Genomic DNA, 20704 nt, shown 5'->3' on the forward strand with positions numbered 1-20704 from the left:
AAGTCTGTGGGGCTGGCACAGGGGCACGGCTCTGTCTGGTGGCATTGATGGCATGGCTTGGCTTGGCTTAGCTTGGCAAGGCACAGCCAGGGCAGGAGGAACATGGGACTCTACTCTAGGGGGATCCCCCACAGCAACCCCCAAGAGAAGGCAACCAGCCTTGCAGCGCCCCTGTGCATCCCCCAAATGCTGACACCACCCTTGCTCTGTCAGTGGGGAAACTGAGGCACAGAGCCCTGCATTGCCATCACCCACTGGCCATGGCCTTGGAGACCTTCTGCTCTCCTGGGGGGACTGCAGCACACAGGGGTGCCTTGAAGGGGATGCCCTCATCCATGGAGGACCTGGGGACAAACTGGAGACCCCCAGATGGAGACCCCCGGGGTCCATCATCGCAAGGATGGCAATGAACCCCTGGGTGCACCCCCCATGCAGGATGGCCTGGGACATCCTGGGACAGGATGGGACAGGAGGGTGACAGAGGGCTGCGCGCTCCCCTCGGACTGGGAAAGGCATCTGGGGGGACCACAGAAGGGTCCATTTGGCTGCCACTTCCGCTTCATTCTGGGAGAAGATTTTGCAACATTTCCTCCCCGGGCAGTATAAAGTGGGCGGTGGAGGGAAGGGGTGCTGGGAGGTGGCACAGCTGCAGGCGCAGGTGAGGGATCCTCCGGCTGGAGAGATCCCTGGGTCTGGGGCTGCCCTGCATCCCACCACACTTTGTACTGGAGCCCTTTGGAGGTGACATCTGGATTTAAACCTGTACCTGTGTGCTTCCCAGTGAGAAACAACTTGGGATCAGGAGAAGACTCCACATTTGAGGGGACGGCGACAGCAGCAAGCAGTGAGTCCGTGGGGTGTGCCACTGGAGATTGTGGCTTTCCTTGGGCTTTGACAGCTCCCATCTGAGCCCCATCAGTTTCCACTCTGGGGGCTGGGGTGGGTTGCTGCAGCTGCCCAAGAGGCTGCTTGGTAGAGGAAGGTGGTGGGTGAGAATGCCCAAGGCTGTGCTGAGGGCTCATCTGGGGTGCAAACCCTCCATAGTCTCCAGGGACATCAACTTCGGGTGCCGTGGGGAAAAAACCTGCTCCTATTTCCTTGCACAGTGATGAGCTAGGAGGATCCTTCCCCATGGCATGTCCCTTTTTCCTCCCCACTGGGAGCCCCAGAGCCACCCCATTGTCCCCAAGCCCTGCCAGGGTCAGGAGGGGAAATGGAGTGCTGCTTGTTCCTCTCATCTGGGCCAGCTGTGGGGTGTCTGTGTGTGCTGTACCCAGGGAATACATGTTTCCAGAGGAACCACCAGAATTTTGGAGTGGGGAGGCAGAAAGCAGCAGCCAGAAATAGATGCAGGGGAAGTACTGGCATCAGGCTCTGCCCCGTGCCTGTGGGAGCCCCACTAGGGAGGACATTCCCCCATCAGCACTGGCAGCATCCCTGGTTGCAGTCCTCCGGGATGCTGATGTCTCAGCATCCCAGCATCACCACCCTGGGGTTACCATCCCAGGATTTCCATCCCTGGATCACTGCAAGAGAGGATAAGCAGAGCCAGGGACAGATTTTTCTGGGCGGTGGCACCAGCCCAGCTGCAACAGGGAGTTCATATCAGGCAAAAGGGGAAAGTCAGTTCCAGAGATGGTTTGGGTTCAAACAGGGCCAGCTTGGAGCCCCCAGCACTGGGGGGACTCAGCACCCCAAGCAGTCCTGGAATCTCCAAGCCCTGGAAGGGTTGGGGGCTCAGAAATGGGACAGAGGGGTGAAACCAGAGTGAAACAAGAGTCCAGATCCATTCTGGGAGAAGACTGAAAGCCAGTGGTCCTTGGGGAGGCAGGAACGGAGCAAGCTCACCGTCTCCTATGTGTGAGGAGACAGGAAAAGCGACTGGCACCTGTGATTTCCCCATTGAGGCCAAGCACGGGGGGACACGGCAGTGCCCAGCTGAGCAACAGGAAAACCAGAGATGTAATATTTCCAAAGCTGCCTGCAAAGTGCGACATGTCTTTCCGCCCGGGGCTTGAAACCACTCCCGCAGGAGCAAAACCAGTGTTTCCAGGTGGAAGAAGGGCACAAAAACACCTTCAGACCTTCCTGAGTGCTGCTGCCCAGGCACCATGACCACAGCCTTGCTGCTGGCTGAGGTGGCAGGAGGGGCAGCTCCGTTCCAAGCATCACAGCAGCGATGCTTGAGGGGGTGGAGAGGCTACAGGGGTTCTTGAAGAACTTTGTAGGTGCCTGAGGGGCCCTGAGATGGCCGAAGAGCTGAGAGGCTTTTGAAGGACCCACAGTAAGCAGGGTAGCCCAGGGTTTCTGGAGGAGCCGGATGTCTCCTGGAGGGATGTGATGCTACATTGATGGGGAAGCCTCTCAAACTGAGAAAAGATGATCATTCTGTGGGGGAACCTCTTCCACAGAAGTCAGGAAAGGAACAGGATTGGGGTGAGATGCAGGAGACTGAGGCATGCAGGGGGTGTTTTACAAGGGGGTATATTGAGGAGCAGTGTTTACCTGCAGTACTGACCATCCACAGTGTGGATGCTGTGTCCTCCATCACAGTGGAGTGAAGAAGGACTGCTGCCCACTGGCTGGGAGGGGACCTGGGGGACAATGCAAATGCCAGAGGACCCAGAGATGCTGTCACCCCTGGTCCACAACACTGCCACCCCACCCAGCTCATGCCATTCTGTGCTTCACAGGCAAAATGGAGTCCTTGTCCTACAGTGGGGATCTCTCCAACATCTTGTACCTTTACAACTACACCTATGACTACAGCACAGCCATGCCTGACACTGCTATCTCATCCTCTCCGTGCCGGCCTGAAAGCTCTGCCCTCAACAAGTACCTGGTGGTGGTGATCTACTGCCTCGTCTTCATCCTCAGTGTGGTGGGGAACGGGCTGGTGGTGCTGGTGGTGACTTCCATCCACACCAGCCGTTCCGTCACCGACGTCTACTTGCTCAACCTGGCCGTGGCAGACCTGCTCTTCGCTTTGACCCTGCCGCTCTGGGCAGCCTACCGAGCCCACGAGTGGGTCTTTGGCACTGTGATGTGCAAAGCCATCTCCGTGCTGCAGGAAGCCAACTTCTACAGTGGCATCCTTCTGCTGGCCTGCATTAGCGTGGACCGCTACCTGGCCATCGTCTACGCCACACGGGCTGCCACTGAGAAGAGGCACTGGGTGAAGTTTGTCTGCTTGGGCATCTGGGTTTTCTCCACGCTGCTCTCCCTGCCGGTGCTGCTCTTCCGTGAGGCTTTCCGCTCGCCCAACAACGGCACCGTGTGCTATGAGCGCATCAGTGGCGAGGACACGGCCAAGTGGCGGGTGGTGCTGCGGATCCTGCCGCAGACCTTCGGCTTCATCTTGCCCCTGCTGGTGATGCTCTTCTGCTATGGCGTCACCATCCACACCCTCCTGCAGACCAAGAATGCCCAGAAGCAGCGGGCCATGAAGGTTATCTTCGCTGTGGTGCTGGTCTTCCTCATCTGCTGGCTGCCCTACAACATCACACTGGTGAGCGACACCCTCATGAGGACGCGTGCCATTGCCGAGACCTGTGAGAGGAGGAACAGCATCGACACAGCCCTCTCTGTCACGCAGGTCCTGGGCTTTGCCCACAGCTGCATCAACCCTATCATCTACGCCTTCATCGGTCAAAAGTTTCGCAACAGCTTCCTCAAGATCCTGGCGCAGCGTGGGCTGATCAGCAAGGATGCTGTTGCCCGCTACGGCCGCGCCTCCTATGCCTCCACCTCTGGCAATACATCCACCACCCTCTGAGCTCTTCTAGGACCCAGCCCTTGTGGGTACCAGCAGGTCCAAGCACCCCACACACCTCAGCATCCTCATCCAGCCCCCTGGAAAGTGGGTGGTTGATGCCATGGGGATGGGCAGGGCCACGATTGGACGCTGGACCCCAGCTGGAAGGGGGCTTGGATGGCAAGGTGGTAGGACCCCATTGCCAGGGGAGTGATGTCAACTCTCCACCCTTCCCTCTCTTTGGGACAAAGCCTGTGACCCTGTGGACTCTGTGAGCCTGCTGTGGGGATGGTGTATTTACCCGATGACCATCCAGCAATAAAGAAGTTGGTGGGTTTGTCACCCATGTCTGCCTCCTCTTTGCCACGGGAAGGGACATGGCAGGTCAGGGCCAGGGCACCTCCCTGGCGACAGTGCCAAAACAGTGCTGCCTGCTGAGCCTGTCAGAGTGTGGGTAACCCTTCTTCCAGGACAGGGTTCAGCATCCTGTACATCCCCACAGGGGACCCAAGCCCAGGTTTTGCTTCCTACAGCTCCCCAGACAGGTCCTGGCACTTCGATAATCTCTATGTGGAGTGTATCCCACCTGGGGACAAAGTCATTCCCTTTCCAACCCAATCTCAGCCCCAGCAGAGCAAATCATTGAAAGATCTCTGAGCAGCCCCTCACACCGAGCCAGCCCTGTGACCCCTGCCTGAAGGGTACCAGCACCCCAGGCACCCCCTCTCCCCGCCAGCCACGGTGTCAGGAGATTGTTGTGCAAAGGGCTGGGAACCTGTGCCTTACACAACCGGGATGTTTCCGCCCTGGCTTGGGCAACTGGGGCTGACACTTGACTGGGGTCAAGGAGCTGAAGAGGGGACTGTGACCCTGCTAAGGAGTCTCCTTCCACTCTGTGTGCCAAGCCTCAGGATGTCTGCCCTACACCTACCCACCTACACACCTACACATCTACACATCTCTCCACTGGAGTCCCATACTGCTCCTCCATTGACCTTGATCCGGGTTCCTAGGGGTTCATAACCATGGGGACATCAGCAGATGTCACCCATGCACTGGCTCATGGGTGGGTACGGGGGTCCCAAGTACCCAGGTGGGAACCCTGGAGACTTGGGGCAGAGCAGAGTCAGTGGGGGTGCTGAGCCAGGACAGCCCATCACCTTTGCATCTGAGAAACCTCTTGCCCAAGTGGTTGCTTGCAGTGTGGTAGGAAGCCAGAGCTGTTGGCCAAGAGCTGTCTACTCTCCCCACTGTGGGATGGTGCAGGCAGTGGCTCACCCTGGCTGCAGCTAGGACACCCTTTTTGGGGATGGTTTCCCCCCAGGAGAACTTGAACACCCCCACAGCAGCATTCCCCACCCGCACCCAACCCCAGTGTCAATCTGGCAGCGACCGATGGATGACACGGAAGACACAGGGGTAGCAGAAATGAGTAGTTTTCCTCTTTGTGGACCAGCCGCAAGAAAGACACATGTCAAACCCAAAATGCTGGGCAGCGGGACCTGCGTGCAGGCCCTGGACACCCCAGTAAGTCCAAGAGGAGGCAGCCAGGGTGGAAGGTGTCCCAGACAAGGTGCCAGGGCTGCTGTCCCTGCTCATGTGGCCTGCGGGTGCCTCTGCTGGTAGCAAATCAGGCAGCAGCGGCCGTGCTTGCCCATGTCCACGGAGCAGGTGTGGCACACCTTGCCCTGGCACAGCCTGCTGAGAGAGCAGGAGGTGAGAGCTGAGCCCGCACGGTGCCAGAGCCAGCCCCCGTTCCCCTCCCAGCCCACCTGCAGCTGTACCGCCGGGAGAGGAGGCGGAAATCCTTGTGGCAGCGGGCACACAGCCCTGGGTCGCGGGGCACCGGGCTGGGCACCGGAGCGTCAATGCCCTCCGTCTTCTGCCACAGGGCATCCTTCTCCCTGCGAGAGGGGAGAGGTCAGCACTACCTTCGCCTGGGCTCTGGTGCCCTCCTCTGGGCAAAGGGGTGTGGGTCCCCTTGGCCTTGCGTGGAGTCCCCGGGGCTCTCACCGCAGCAGCTCCAGCAGCCGCCCCTTCATGTCGCGGATGAGCTCCTGCTGCCGTGCCTGCTCGGCGCCGCGCGTGGCCTCCCGCTCCAGGGCCTCCCGCTGCGCCCGCTGCAGCGCCGATGCCCAGCGCTCACCGTCCTGCCGGGCCCTGCCGCGGGACAGTGCCGACACGGTCTCCCTGTCTGCCAGCTGGTCGTCTCTCTGTCCCTCCATGCATGCGGATAAACCTCCCGCCGCTGGTTCCTCCCTCCCTCCCTCTCTCCCTCGCTCCCTCCCTCCTTTCCTCCCTCCCTTCTTTTCTCTGCTGTTGCCCATCCATCGTCAAGCTCTCTCCCCATCCGCTTTTCCACGGCCACCCATCCGTTTTCCCTCTGTTCATCCATCCTTCTCCACATCCCTACCTCTAGTCTTCTGCCCACCCACCCATCTACTCACCCCAAATTTATCCCTGTTTCTCTCCATCCACCGTCCCATCTCCATTCACTCACACTAAATTGATCCCTCCTTCCCTCCCTCTATCTACTAACGCCAAACCACTCCAGCTCTGCCCACCTACCCTTCCACCCACCTATCAGTCCCAAATTGACCCCTCCCTCCAGTCCTCCCCCCTCAAATCCTTCCTTCCTTCCCTCCCTCCCTCCCTCCCTCCCCCTGCCTATCCCCAGCTACTGGTTGGCTGTGTCCAAGCAGGACATCATTGGGAAACCCTCTGGCAGGTGGAGATAGGAGGTCCCACTCTGGGGTGATGGGTGGTGGAAGAAGGGGTCACTGCCTGACCTGCTGAGCTCCTCCTGCAGCCGTGCCATCTCCTGTCGCTGGGCCTGGAGCTGCTGCCGGCTCTGCCAGGTCTCCTCCTGTGCTGAGGCAGCCAGGCTGGCCAAGCGCTGGGGGAGAGCGGGGGCTCAATCCTGGACCCCAAACCCCACCCCACCACGGGATTCCCTTGGGCTTGCCCATACCATGGCCATGCTGGTGACCGTGCTGGGCTCCCCTTCTGCCTGTGGGGCTCGTGGGAGGTCCTGGAGACCACGGGCGAGCTCCAGTGCCTGCCGCAGCACCTCCTCCACGGCAGCCAACTCATCTGAGGTACCAGCATCCTGCAGCACGTCCGTCCGTCCTGCCGCCACCAGCTGGCATTCCTGCAGGCGCGAGGTCAGCGCCGCCGTCTCTGCCAGCGCCCTGGCCAGCTGGGTGCCCCGCTCCTCTGCCACTTCTTGCCAGCCCCGTGCCTCCTCCTGTGCCCGTGCCAGTGCCCCCGGCTCCCCCGCTGCCACCGCTGCCTCCAGTGCCCGCTGGAGGAAGGTGTTGGTTTCCCGCAGTGCCTCCTCCTGGCGTGCCCAGAGCTGTGCCCGCCGGGCACTGCCCTCCTCCTGCCGCCGCTGCCGCCGGTCCGCCCGCGCCAGCCGCGCCGCCAGCGCCTGGGCCGCCGCCTCCCGCTGCCCCAGCTCGGCCCGGAGCTGCGACACCAGCGCCTGCAGGGATTCCTCTGTCCCACCCGGCTGCCTGGGCACCAGGGACAGGGACCCCAGCATGCACCTTGTGCCACTGGACAGGGGGGACATGCCAGGCTGGGCTGCTTTGCCAGTGCCATGTGCATCCTCCAGTTCCTCTACATCCACATCCTTCATCTCCTTCTCCTCCTCCAACTCTTCATGCTTCTCTTCCAAATCCTCCTCCACATCCACTTCCACATCCTCCACCTTCACCTCCTTTGTATCCTTACTGTCGTCCTCCTCCACGTCCTCTTCATCCTCCTCTTCCATGTCCTTCTTCATCTCCCCATCCTCTGAATCTTCCTCTATATCTTCCACTTGCACACTCCCTGCCTGCAGGGCAGCCAAAGTGGGTGGGGAGGGATGGGCTGGTGGCTCATGGAGTGCCACAGTGGGATGGCCAGTGCCATCAGACCATCCATGTGCCGCAGTGCTGATCCTGTCTGTCTGCAGGGCTGTCTTTGCTGGGCTGCTCCTGATCACCAGGCTGGGCCGTACCAGTGGCCTAGAGGGGACACAGGGCTCAGGACTACAAGGTCACCCCCAAGGGGAAAACGCATTACCACCCTCCATTTAGGCTTGCTGGGCACAGCAGCCTTCAGGAATTTGGGGGGCAGCAGAGCAGGGGATCAGCCACCAGCCTGAGCACCCACAGAACATGTGGCATCCATCAACCCAAGCATGTGTGCTTGTGACAGTCTGTGCACACGGGTGTGTGGGCAGCAGAACAGGTGTGAGTGTGCTGGAACAGCTGCATCCATGATGCCCCCACAAGTGTGCCCGGGGCAAGGGTGTGCAAGCACATACATGTGTCCCTGTGTGTCAGATGTCACAGTGTCATGGTGTTGCAGCAGGGATATACTCAAGCAGAGGATGGCTCTGTGTGTGTGTACACATGCATGTGGCATGTTTACAGGCACAGGCAGGGTATGCATGATGGTGCCAGGGACTGTGCCCTCCACTGAGAGCTGGCACATCTGGAGTGCTTTGTGGGGTCTAGGGCAGTGGGGCAATGCACACATGCTTCTCTGCAATGCTAAGCCCCAGGTGCCTCTGATGCCCTTGACATCCCCAGTGCTGCCAATGCCCCTGGTGCCCCCAGTGTCCCCAAGCTCACTCGGAGAACATGGGCCAGGCGGTGTCCAGGTCACTCCTGTACAGAGCCAGGTGGAAGGTGACACCGTCCAGCTCATAGAGGCTGCCCAGGATCTCCTCTCGCCGTTTGGGGCTCAGGAAGGGGCTACGGGCGTAGTACCACTCACTGCAACCACAAAACATGCATCCCTCTATGCCCTGGACAGTCACACGTGCCTGCAGCACCTCTGCTGACTGGGTGCTGTAGGGCACTGCCCACCCTGGCCATGTCCCCCACCACCAGGAGCATGCCCTCAGTGTGCCCCTGCTCTCACCAGAGGCTCTCAGGGTCGAGAAGGCAGAGCTGCAGGGACTCTGCCAGCTGCCGGTGCACCAGGCAGTACCGCAGAAAGGCTCGGCCCCTGCCCACAGGGGTCTTCAGCTGTGGGGGAGAGGGGGTTATCAATCCCTGTCACTCCAGTCTGCCCCTCCACACACCTCCCTCCTAGCCCATGCAGGGAAAGAGGGTCCCCAGGGCTCAGCCTGGGGTGCAGTGGGGATCCCAGAGGGGACAAAACCGTTTATAGCACCAGTGGGCAAATGCTTGGTGCCCAAGCGAGTGTGTGCCTGTGCAGAGGTGTGTGTGCACCCACAAGCAAGCAGAAGTTCATGTATGTGCACAAGTCCCTGGGCATCCCACCAGCCCATGCCCACCTTGTCCAGGGAGGTGACGAAGTGAATGCCTTCATGCTCCTGCCGGCACCGTGCCAGCCCCTGGCACAAGAAGTCCCAATAGTCCTTGCGCTGCCCAAAGAAGCTTCTCTTCTCCTTGAGGTCAAACTGGCAAAGGTACAAGCTTGGACTTTTTTTTTTGGGAGCATCCCCTGCTCCCCCCAGCCTGTCCCCTGTGGGGCTGGAATCCATCCAGCTCCCCCAGCAGGATTGGTCCAGATGTCCCTCTCTTCACTCCATACCTCAGTTTCCCTTTTGCAGCACATGTAATTACACATGTGGATTAGGGAGAACCTGGTCCAGGTGGCTGGGGATGCCCAGGGCCAGACAATGCTGGGTGGGGTTCCTCCATCCCCTGCATGGTTAACTCAGAGTCCCTTCTGCTCTCAGCTGTGCCTAAGGGGAAAGGAGGCAGGGGGCAGCAGAGATGGAGGAGCAGCAGTACCTGGAGGAGGAACTCTAGCTGGGCACAGAGGCTGTGCAGCTCCCGGCTCCCGTCTGTCACCGGCAGGTTCTGCTCCTGGTAGCTGCATTTCAGCTCGGCCACGGTCTCTGCGGGATGGCAGGGCTGGGCTGGCATGGCACCCTCTCCCATCCTACCCCTCTTCCCTCAACTGCCTCACCACGGCCAGCCTCAGGGATTTCTCATGGTGGATGAAACCATAGAATCATAGAATCTAAGTTGGAAAAGACCTCCAAGATCAAGTTCAGCCATTAACCCAGCACTTCCAAATCGACCATTAAACCATGTAGCCAAATGCCACTTCCACATGTCTTTTAAATGCCTCTATGGGTGGTGACTCCACTACTTCCCTGGGTAGCCTGTTCCAATGCTTGATAAACATTTCCATGAAGAAATTTTTCCTAATATCCACTCTAAACCTCTCCTGGCACAACTTGAGGCCATTTCCTCTTGTCCTAACCCTTGTAACTGGGGAGAAGAGACTGACTCCTTCCTGGCTACAACCCTGCCCATGTTCCCCCACTCATTTCACATAGTTGTAGAGAGTGATAAGATCCCCCACCGAGCCTACTTTTCTTCAGAGAGAAAAAAGAACTCGGGATGAAGGAGGGGAGCAGAGGGAGCAAGGAGCATGGCCACTTCCTGGGCACTGCCAATTCCAGGGACTGGCAGTGAGGATGGGAGCAGGCAGCAGTGGAAGAGTTGGCACAAGGATTCTCTGGAGCACCCCTGGCAGTCACACCCCCCACTGCCCATGACTTGGGTGCAAGAAGGGATCTGGCATGGCCAGGGTGAGATGTGCCATGCAGGAAGCATGCTGGCAGGGCACTGGTTGGCACACTTACTCTGCAGGTCCTTGATGACACGGTTGAGTTCCCCTTCCCCTGCCATGGCTGCTTACAGGGATCTGCAGAGGCAGGGGCAATGATGAGATGTTCAGGCTGGCACTCCCCTGGCACTCCTAAACTCTGTCCCAGAGAGAGTGTCTGCCCCTCAGCTCTACCCCAGAGCTGCCTGCTGTTAAGGTGGAGAGGGGAGGTTAGGCACCCCTTACCCTGCCCATGTTCCCCCACTATATAGGATAGAGCAGATGGGGGGACAAAGGTGTCCCATCCTGCACCCTCTCAGCTCTCCATGTGCCCTGCCCTTGTATGTTCTCAGCCTCTGCTCCCATTCCTTGGGGAGTTCCAGGGACTGAGCCCACCACATCCCTATTGTGTCCCTGTCCTTATCCCTGTCCCTGCTTGCCAGGATTCAGGATGTGGGTTTGGCGCAGGGGAAGTGCTGCTTTTGCTTCTGCTCTCGCTTCCCTCACTCACATCACGAACAATGCGGGGGCTTCTGGGTGGTTGAGCACGGGGGCACACCAGCCCTGAGATGCAGCCCCCTGAGCTCAGCTCCCTAGGCAGAGCCCTCTGGCACAGCCTGTTGCCTGCATGGCTGGCATGGGTTTTGGGTGAGCTGCGGGCATGAGGTGAGGGGCCACAGGGCACAGTGCAGTGATTTTGGGGTGGGTGGCAGCTTGGGGACAGGGTGAGGGAAGTAGCCCATGGGGGTGGAAGGTCTGTGACTTGTCACTGTGGCTGGTGTGGGGCAGCACTTTGCGGGCGGGGTGTGTGTCCCAGCAGGGTGCATGTGCACTCACAGGAGGGGGTGCACTGGTGTGCCCAAACGTGCCCGAGCGTGTGAGTGCCCTGTGCCCTCTACCACGGCACAGTGAGGGAGCAGGACACAGGTCTGGGGCTGCCCGTGTTCCCATTCCAGTGCCCTTGAGAGACCTCGCATGAGCTATCTTTGCATCTGCCCACCCCACTTGTACTCAGTTTCCCCTGGGAGGAGAAGCCCCTTACCTGTGTCCAGGAGCTGTGTGCTGCCCCGGGGCGGTTGCTGAGTGCTGTGGGTGCGCTGGCATGTCCTTGTGCCCACGCTGTGCCTGCCTGCTTCTCCTTTTGTACCTTGGGCAGGAGGAAGTGTGGGAGGTCGGTGGGGCTGCAGAAGCCACAGCCCGCCTGGCCCACACCACATCAGGCACTGCAGCTTAGCCTCCAGCACCTGGCTCCCTGTTTTGGGGGGTGCCAGCTCTGGGGAAAGGGTCAGCAAGGCTGGTCCCCCTGTGCAGCTTTTGCAGGAGCAGAGGAAGGACAGTGTCAGACGTGGGGGGACCCTGATGCTCTCCAATAAGACTGGAAATTAGGAATGCTCTGAAGAACCTGCCTGCAGTTTTTGTGGAGGGGGTCCAGGACCCATACTCTGCTAGAAGCAGCCAGCAGCAGACCCTGGCACAGAGGCCACCCCCATGCACAACAGCCCATGGGCACAGAGACCCCTGCAGGAGCTGCAGCCCCCCCTAGCAAGGACCACAACCCTCCCCAATCATCTGGCCTCCACATGGGGGCTATACCCAGAGCCAGTGTGGGAGCTCTTTCCAGAGCATTATGGACAAGGCTCCATCTTGTTGAGGAGCCCCCAACCCAGCAGTGCACCTCATTCACTGTGCCTGGACCCCTGTACTGTGTCAGCCCTGTCCTGTGGGCTCCTTCTCGACCGGGGGCTGAAAACCCCTGTGGGGGGGAGGTCAAAGGTGATGCCAGCCCATCCCACCAGTCCAGGCAGGGGCACCCACTGCCATCCTGCTCCCCACCACCATCTTGATGGATGGCCACAGCGATGCCCATGTCCTACCCTCTGCCATGACCCTCCTTGTAGAGCAGGTTGCCCTTACCTGTGTCACCTGGACATCTTTGGGGACACAGTTGTCACCCCGGCCAGGCCTCGCTCGACACCAAAGTGAAAGCAGGAAGTGATGCTGAGTGGGAGCCTGGGCCTCCCAGCACCCTCCTGGCTCTGGGGTGGGTGTTGGCCTGTAGGTGCAGCTGGGGAGCAGAGGGGAGCCACTGTCAGTACTCGGGGTGACCCCAGCCTCCTCAGCACCCCATTGCCCCATGCCAGCCTGCAGTGTGTGCCACTGTGGGCAGGGGGCACAGCACCCCATATTGGATAGGGGTTGGGCAGGGTGTTGGGTGGCAGTGGAGCAGCAGCATCACCACGTGTGTGTGTGCATGCGTGTGCAGGTGTGCGTGTGACTGCACGTGTGTGCAGGCTGTGTGAGCACGGCTATGTGGCTGCGTGTGTGGGTGCAAGCTGTACATGTGTGGCTGGCGTGGGTGTGAGGCTGAGAGGGCACAGTGTGTGCCCTTCATTGCACCACCCCCGTGCCTTGTGCCAGGCACTGCGAGGGCAGGACCCCAACACCTGCAGGGGAAACGTGCCCCTGCCCGTCGCGCCACTGCGGCAGCCTGGCAGCAGGGTCCCCTCTCCCTGCCCCAGCCAAGGGCCAGGGTGAGGGTGCCAGGGGCTGGGGGGGCAGAGAAGACTCTCACCCATCCTTGGCGTGGGTGCAATTCAATTAACGAGGCCTGGCCCCGGTTCAGCACAGCCAATAAAGCTAATGGCCCCGCACAGGCCTGGCGCTGCCCGCCGGGGTGGGGGGGCAGGGGGGGAGCCGGGGGCCATCTGCTAATTAAATGGGGGTGGGGGACCGTGGAGCCAGCAGTGATGTCACCTCCCTGAGGCTCACCGGCCCCCTCTGCCCTCCAGCCCTCTACCACCGCCAGGGTGCCAGACAGAGCTGTGGGGGACAGCTGTGAAGTGTGGGGGACCACCCAAACTTCCTGCACCCCCACCCTGCTGCTGCTGCTTGCTGGGAGGCTTCCCAAGGCAAATGCAATTAGTGCCCATGCCTGGCATGGCCGCTGCCCACGCTTGGCACCAGCAGCTGCCCCGTGGGGATGGGTCCTTGCCCGGCACCAGCATGGCGTCATGGCAGCATCCAGGGGTGCTGCTGCCTGCTGCTCTTGGCACCGCCTCGATGGGTGCATGGAGGTGTGCGGTGCCCAGGGGGCTGCACCCTGTTACTCTGTTCCCCTGCCCTGTGCAAGGCCCATGGCGAGGCGGAGGTGCCCAGGTTTGAGCTGTCCTGCAGGGAGAGGTTCCCCACAGTAATTCTGTGCCCACAGCATGTCACGTCAGCCAGGCAGGCTTTGGGGACACCCCAATGCAAGGGCACCGTGTGGGGAGTCCCTGATTGTGTCCTCAGGCTCCTGAGGAGAGGCTCGGTGGGATACAAGGAGGACTGGCAGAGGGGAGGGAAGTCCCCCCCGCCCGTGTGTAGGCACTGCCACTTAGGGCTGGGGGTGGGCAGGCGGTACTGTAAGGAAACTGAGGCAGGGTTGGGGAGAGGGTCGTGGATTGAGCTGCAATCGAACCCACCGTGTGCGACCTTCTGCACCCCCAAAACTGACGGCGCCGGAGTGGGGGACCCTGTTAAGGTCTGACATCCACCCCAGGGATGCCGTGCCCGGAGGGCAGGCGGGTGAACGCCGGAGGTGCAAAGCCCCGAGCCCCGTGTGCGGGAGGAGGAGAAGGAGGAGGAGGAGGAGGAGGAGAAGGAGGAGGGGGAGGAGGGGGAGCGTGTCGAAGCTGGCTCCCACCCAAGCACTGCAGGACAGGGGCGGGCACGGTGCTCCCTGCCTGGCTGCCAGCGCGCAGGCGACGCTGGGGAACCGGCGGGGGGGACAGGGCCCGGTGGGACCGCAGCCCCCCAGCACATCACTGTCGCACGGCCCCGTGCCCAGGGCTGGGCACTTCGGGGGCACTGCCCGGCCACCGGAGCTTGTTGCGGCCGGCGCACGGCTGGGTTCGGCCGCTGGTCCGAGCGTGCACTGGGCAGGGGTCGGCCCCTGCACCCTCTCCCCGCCGGGTGAGCCCCTGGCAGGGGCACCATGACCCGGCTGAGCTGGTGCTTTGCCACCTTGGTTGGCTGGGGGAAGTCCTTGGTGTCCTGTCTCCTGCCCCTCCGCGCCCGCCGCCGCCGGGAGGTAAGGGGGCATCGCCGGGCACGGCGTTAGGGTTAGGGGCTGAGGGGGACACGGGGCTGGGGGGCTCCGGGGTGCGGGGAGTGGGGTATGGGCTGCCGCTGGCCCTGCCTGCTCCGGGCAGCTGGGGGTTAAACCCTGCATATGCATGCCCGGGTGCAGGGCATGTCCTTTGTCCCTCCTTTTGCCCCCCCCCAACCCCCCCCCCCCCAGCGTCTCACTGTGACCCTCTCTTCCCACACCCGAGGAGCCCTGCAGTGCCTGCCTGGAGAGGATCTGCTGTACAGCCTTTCATTCTAAGGGATCTGCTGGGATCCTGTGTCCTTATAGAACCAGAGAGACCGTAGAGGCAGGGGGTGTCCCTGTGTCCTTATAGAACCCACAAAGGGAACGCTGTGCCGTGCATGAGGGAAGCCCAGTGCCCATAAAACACCCCCAAGTGAAATCCCTGTGCCCATAAAGTGGTCAGTGTGGGGGATCCCTGTACTTGTAAACACCTGGCACTGGGAAGCACCATGCCCATAAAGTACCCAGTCAGTGTGGGCTCCCTTTGCCCAATGTGTGAGACCCCTGTGGGGTCACTTGTGTAGGGCACCTCTGGGCCCCTCAGCACCTGGCATGTGTGGGCTCCATGTGCCGAAGGATTGCCCCACAGGGCATCCCCGTGCCCATGCAGCACCTGCTGTGGGGACTCATTCTGCTCTGCCACCCAGGCTGCGCAAGCTGAGGCGGGGAGGGGGGGAAGCTCTTGGAGGGTGCTGGACTCCCACTGCGCCACCCTCACTTCGTTCCTCAGTCTTTGGGAAGCTGCCCCGTGCCTGGCAGGATGGCATGGGACACTTCAGCTGCACCATGCCAGAAAAGCAGGTGCCAAAGCCACTGTCGGGCAGCGCCTGAGGGAGTCACTGCAGGCTGGTGACAGTCCAGTATATGCCAGGACAGGGACACAGCCTGGAGGAAGGAGAGGCCTCTGACTGCTTGGGGACCCCAGAGCGCGCCGGGGACGCAGGACCATGAACTGATGGGAGTACTGGGGGGTGGTCAGGGCTGTGGGTGGGTGGGTGGCTTTGGTGAGATGTGGGTTGGTGGTTGTGCAGTCCTGTGTCCACCACTTTGTCCCTGTGTTTCGGATGTGGGTGTGAGGACATGGACTCGTGGGGGGCTGTAGCACATGTGTACCTGTGCATGTGTGTTCATGGGCATGCAGATGGGGCTGAGGTGAGAGTGAACTGCAGCTCACAGGGGTGTGGGTGCACAGGAGGTCTCGATGGAGCTGCCATGGGGTGTGTGTCCCCTAACACATTTGTGTATGCTGGGGGCAGCAGCAGCAGGGCTCTCTGTTGGTGTGAGCCGTTACAGAGTGGTGTCTTGGACCTTTCTGTGCTGACAGGTACCCACGCACATGGGACCCACCCACCATGTGTGACATGGGCTATGTGTGTGGTGTACATGAGCACGTACACGGGGGGACATGTGTGATGTGTGCATGTGAGAGTACACATCACACATGAGCAGTGTGCAGACACTCTGCTGGAAGTGGGTGTGGGGGCCTTGGGGATGTGGTGACCCCAGGACACAAAGGAGACCTGCCAAGGCTGGCCCTGCACTGGGAGTACATGCCTACACCAGTAGAACCTGTGCAGGAGTCCCTGTGCTAAGTGACCCCATATGTGTCCACCTGCTGAGAAAATGAGCCTAAAATGATGGTGATGGGCTGTGTCCCTGCAGCCACCCTGTCCCTGTCGCATGACCCTTGTCCCTGCCCTTCTGAGGAGCCTGGGATTGTCACGGCAGTGAATGGGAGGAGGTGATTTATGGGGGGGTGTGGACACTTCTCTCCACCGGGGCTTTCATTTGTGAGCAGTAACGAGGTTGATTAATACGGGCTGTAATGATGGGGAGGGGTGTGTGAGAGGGGTGGGCAGGGGTGGCTCTTTGCTTGTTTGGTGCTGTGAGCAGGATCAGTCCCCCCAGCCTGGATCTGGTTGGCACGGAGAGGTGGGAAGTGTTGTCCTCTGTCCCAGCTGGCACATCCCCACAGGGGTATCACTACCCTGGGCCGGGTGAGCGCAGCATAGTGGTGGGGTGGAGGGCAATGGGACAGGGATATTTTGGGGAGGGGATGCTGCACTTTGGGAGGAGCCAGATGCAACCCCAGTCTCTGGGAAGGGCAGCCTACCCCCATCCCACCCTGCCCTTCCTTTCTGGGCTGGCGATTTTATGCAGAGTATGGATGGGAAACCGAGGCATGGGGAGGGGGGCATTACAGTGCCCACGTCCTCTCCATGCCCAGGTTTCCATGCCAGCCATGGCTCGTCCTGTCGGTGTGTCCTTCCCCCTGGCACGTCCCGCACCCTGACTCACACCCTCATGGTCACGGCCAGCTGAGCACAAGTTTCCAGGCTGGAGCCGGAGTCAGCACTGGCGGAGAGAGGGGGAACCGTGTGTCGCACGGCCAAGCCCCCCAGGAGTGGCTGGAGCACCCCCCTGCCAAATCCATTCCCGTCAGGGCCGCAGGCTGCCAAGCCGCTCTCCGTCCCGCCTGGAGGTTGTCCCCCCTCGCTGAGGCCCCCCAGCTCCGCGCATGGATGTCCGCTGATCCCTCCCCGTCTCCCATCCCGGGACCACCCAGGGGACTCGGCTGGGGATGGGGGGGGTGCATCCCGCCGCAGGACCCGCCAGAGGCCGGAGGAGGGATGAGGGTGACGTGGGTGGCGGGTATCCCCCGGTCAGCGGAGGAAATGGATCCCAAATGTGTGTGAGTGGGGAAGAGGGGGCCTGGGACACGCACAGCCCCACTCCGGGCCCCCGCAGCCCCTCTGCTGGCGGTGGGGGGGTGTCCCAGACGCCTCCGGGCCGACTCGATTGGGGCGCTGCGGGGTCGGGGGGGCTTCGCCGCTCCCCTCCTCCCCCGGCCGGAGGGGCGGCGAGGGGCCGGGGTGGGGCGGGCGGGCGGAGCGAGGGGCCGGGGGCTCGGCCGGCCGGGGACGCGCCGCGGGCAGCATGACCGGGCTGTGCCTCTCCTGCCTGCTCTGGGTACGAGCCGCACCGGGGGGAGCAGCACGGCAGCGCCGCGGGGTCGCGGAGCGGGGCTGCTCCCGGGAGCGGGCGGTGGATGGGACTGGATGCGAGGGCAGCGGGACGGAGCGGGGGCGTTTGCACCGGGACGGGCGGACTGGGAGCAGGGGGAACTGGCGGGGCTGGACCGGCACCAGGACCGGCTCTGGGGGAACCGGGACGGAGCGGAGACCGCTAGGGACGGTCGGACATCGGGGTGGGGCTGGGGGGACTGGAGCGGGGCCGGGAGGAGCCCGGGGACTGTGGGGAGAGGAGCGGGACCCAGCCCGAGAGAGAAGTGGCGGTGGGCAGTAGGCTGGGGGGTACACGAAGAGAGGGGACCGGGCTGGGATGCGGGACATACTGGGCTGTAGAAGGATCTGTGTGTGGAAGGACTGTGGACTTGGGGAGGGTGGGAGGCTGATCCCCCACGATGTCCAGCTTGCGTCACTGGCCGGGGGCTCCACCATTCCCTGGGGCAGGGGATCTGCTACTTCATCTGCCCTTCTGAGGGAAGGGCAACTCGGAAACCTGGGGGGGATCTGGTTAGTTATGGGGGTTTGGGACTCTGCATTCTCCCCATTCACCAGGCTGGGTCCCGGGGCCCAGCGGGTTGCAAAACTGGGTGGACCTGAGCCTACAAGGCTGCACTCAGGTGTCCTGGTGCCCTCCACCCACCGTGGCTTTGCAGCCTCAGGGGAACTGGGTGTCACAGGTTCCCCCCCGCTGCCACTGCACTCTGCAGTGCTGGGCAACGAACCCAGGTCTCCTAGCTCTTGATTAATTTGGCATCTTTGTCTGGTGCCTCTTCCAGCCCAGGACACCTGGGTCCCCTTCCAGCCTCCTTTGGTCTGCATGTTGGCGGGCCCCATGGCCAGGGATGCCTTTGCACCCCTGCTCCTGCACCATGTGGGTGCTGGTCCCTGGAGGTGGGTACCCATGGGTGGATATCCAGGAGATGTGCCCAAGAAGCCCTCCAGCCCATGCCCCTGCATCCCCCCAACAGTTTCCAGCCTTGGGGGCAGGGAGGCTAATTGGGATGCTGCCAGTATGGAGCTGGGACTGGATTGTTTTGTGGGATGGGCTGGTTCCCTGGCTGGCAGAGTGGCACTGGGTGGGCAGAGTGCCCCTCCAGCAGCAGGGTCCTGGGGGGGCATAAAGCTGGGTGCTGTGTTGGTCCCCCTCTGGCACAGTGATGGTGTTGGCAATGAGACAAACAGAAGAGACTCTGGGGGTGTGGGAATCAAAGGGCCAGCTCTTTCACTAGTGAGGATAATTGCTGTTAATGAAGCCATGGAGGCCAGGGCAGAGCGGGGGGTATGTGCATGGGAGATGTGTCGGCATCCCTGTGCATCCCAGTGGGTCCCTGGGAGCCGGGGGCAAGGCCTCTTCCCGGGGCGCCCTGCAGCAATGATGCTGCTTTGCATATGCAAAGGAGCTCATGGCATCATTAGGTCTCACTGTCACCCAGCAACTGCGGCGTGGGAGCCCCTGTCCTGGGGGAGCTTTTCCCACGGCTGCCGGGTGGGTGACGCCGCGTCTGAGCACACACTCGTGTGTGTGTGTGTGTGTGTGTGTGTGTGTACACACCCAGCAGGGTGGCACCAGCTCAGGGGGCTGCCAAGGCACCACCTGTGAGCGGCCCTGTGGGAGCAGGTGCCCAGGGAACAGAGGTTTGCAGGCACATGAACAAACCCGTGTGAGTGTGGGCACAGTGGCACATGGGCCTGTGTATGGGAGCAATGAGCCCGTGCCACTGCTCTGCTGTGGCTGCTGGGGACATGTGTGCCTGCAGGTGTGCATGTGCACGCAGTGCCATGACACATGCACTGCACGTTACATGTGCAGCACCCTCACAGCCCCAGGGGTGTTTGCACACACACACACGGGCGTGCAGTGCACGTGCATGGCCCATCTCCTGTCTCTGTCTGCACTGGGGAAACTGAGGCAGAGAATTTTGTGGGGAGGTACCTGGCCCCCTGACACTTTGGCACCATCCCTTTTGGCTCTGGTGCAGTGGGCTGGAGGAGAGCGGGGCGCCAAGGCAAGGGGGGGCCGCCGGGCCTCTGCTTAATCTCATTAGTCTTGGCATGAAAAGGCGGATTTACAGGGGCTCACGTCTTCATCTGGCAGCAGGTGGGTGGGCAGGGCTGGCCTGCTGCCAAGGGTTGCCCCCCTCCAAAAACAGTCAAATGGGAGTTTGGGAGGATCACTGGCTGCCTGCAGCTGTGCCAAGACCCCTCCCTGTCCTCAACCCCCATGCATGAACACACACAGTTCATGCTTGCACAGTTTGGATCCATCCTGCACTCAGTCACACTCGTGGCATCAGCTTCCTCTTGCTGTGGGTTGTGCCAGACAGGGTGGGCATGGCTGCTCATGCTCAGGGGGCTCTGTGCCCCCTTTACACCCCTCCAATACACACCTCAGCACATGCTGCCTGGCATGCACCCCAAAACACAGCATGACAGTGAGACACCCCCAGCATGGGCACCTTACTGGCAGCACTTGCACGTACTCGGTTGTGCACATAGGTTTTTGTGCACATATCTGTGTACCCACACACATGCAAATACACGCATTTATTATCTACACGTTTATCTATGCCCATTCACACGTGCACACGAGTTTGCACGCACACATGTGCATTCAAGCGTTTTCACCCCCTGTGTGTGCAGACATACACAGCTGTGCCCACACACATGTGCTCACAGAGACACTTGTGCAAGGGCACGTATTCACAGGGACACACAGAGATGTACCAGCATGCAGGGAGGCACGAGTGTGCACACATCTGGGCACGCACACGCACACATATGTGCTCATACATGTGCATGCACACAGCTGTGCACACCTCTGTATGTTCACACACAGCACAAACAGCGTGGACACACACATGTGCACACATACACATCTGTGCACACAATCTGTGCGTGCACACACACATATATGTGCACATGCACAAACGTATGAACACACAAGTGTGTGCATGCGTGCACACACATACGCTACACAGAGGCCCGCACCGCCAGGGGGCGGCAGAGACTATTTAAAGGGGTGGAGGCAGTGCCCCACCCCCCCCCCTTCCCCTGTACCCCCTATCCCCACTCCATACCCCCCATTCTTTCCCCTGTACCCCCTATCCCCACTCCATACCCCCCATTCTTTCCCCTGTACCCCCTATCCCCACTCCATACCCCCATCCCTTCCCCTGTACCCCCTATTCCCACTCCATACCCCCATCC

The 20704-nt window shown here is 61.2% G+C and overlaps 3 protein-coding genes across 8 annotated transcripts in view; 2 read left to right on the forward strand and 1 right to left on the reverse strand.

Moving 5' to 3' along the window:
* The first annotated feature begins 647 nt into the window (after positions 1 to 647).
* LOC129122604 (C-X-C chemokine receptor type 2-like) lies at positions 648 to 4096 on the forward strand. The gene is made up of 2 exons (XM_054636537.2): positions 648 to 844; positions 2694 to 4096. The coding sequence occupies exon 2, from the start codon at positions 2699 to 2701 to the stop codon at positions 3773 to 3775; it is 1077 nt and encodes a 358-aa protein (XP_054492512.2). The 5' UTR covers positions 648 to 844; positions 2694 to 2698; the 3' UTR covers positions 3776 to 4096.
* Positions 4097 to 5174: 1078 nt separating this feature from the next.
* RUFY4 (RUN and FYVE domain containing 4) lies at positions 5175 to 12305 on the reverse strand. The gene is given in 12 exon segments (XM_077181577.1): positions 5175 to 5468; positions 5471 to 5658; positions 5768 to 5914; positions 6544 to 6650; positions 6726 to 7764; positions 8377 to 8520; positions 8669 to 8775; positions 9048 to 9173; positions 9511 to 9617; positions 10374 to 10435; positions 11379 to 11483; positions 12251 to 12305. Coding segments are annotated over 10 exon segments (2130 nt in total). The 5' UTR covers positions 10420 to 10435; positions 11379 to 11483; positions 12251 to 12305; the 3' UTR covers positions 5175 to 5349.
* Positions 12306 to 14181: 1876 nt separating this feature from the next.
* The window catches only part of TNS1 (tensin 1), a 69129-nt gene continuing 62606 nt past the window's right edge, over positions 14182 to 20704 (forward strand). For 2 of the 6 annotated variants that reach the window (XM_077181583.1, XM_077181584.1), the window contains exon 1: positions 14265 to 14405. In XM_077181583.1, coding sequence (XP_077037698.1) covers positions 14310 to 14405 — 96 coding nt within the window. In that variant the 5' untranslated portion in view covers positions 14265 to 14309. Of the gene's footprint in view, positions 14406 to 17093; positions 17161 to 20704 lie in introns of those variants that run through there. The other 4 variants (XM_077181580.1, XM_077181579.1, XM_077181581.1 and 1 more) reach the window with 4 other exon arrangements.

The sequence above is a fragment of the Agelaius phoeniceus genome, chromosome 7 (genome assembly GCF_051311805.1).
Source record: "Agelaius phoeniceus isolate bAgePho1 chromosome 7, bAgePho1.hap1, whole genome shotgun sequence".
Taxonomy (NCBI): domain Eukaryota; kingdom Metazoa; phylum Chordata; class Aves; order Passeriformes; family Icteridae; genus Agelaius; species Agelaius phoeniceus.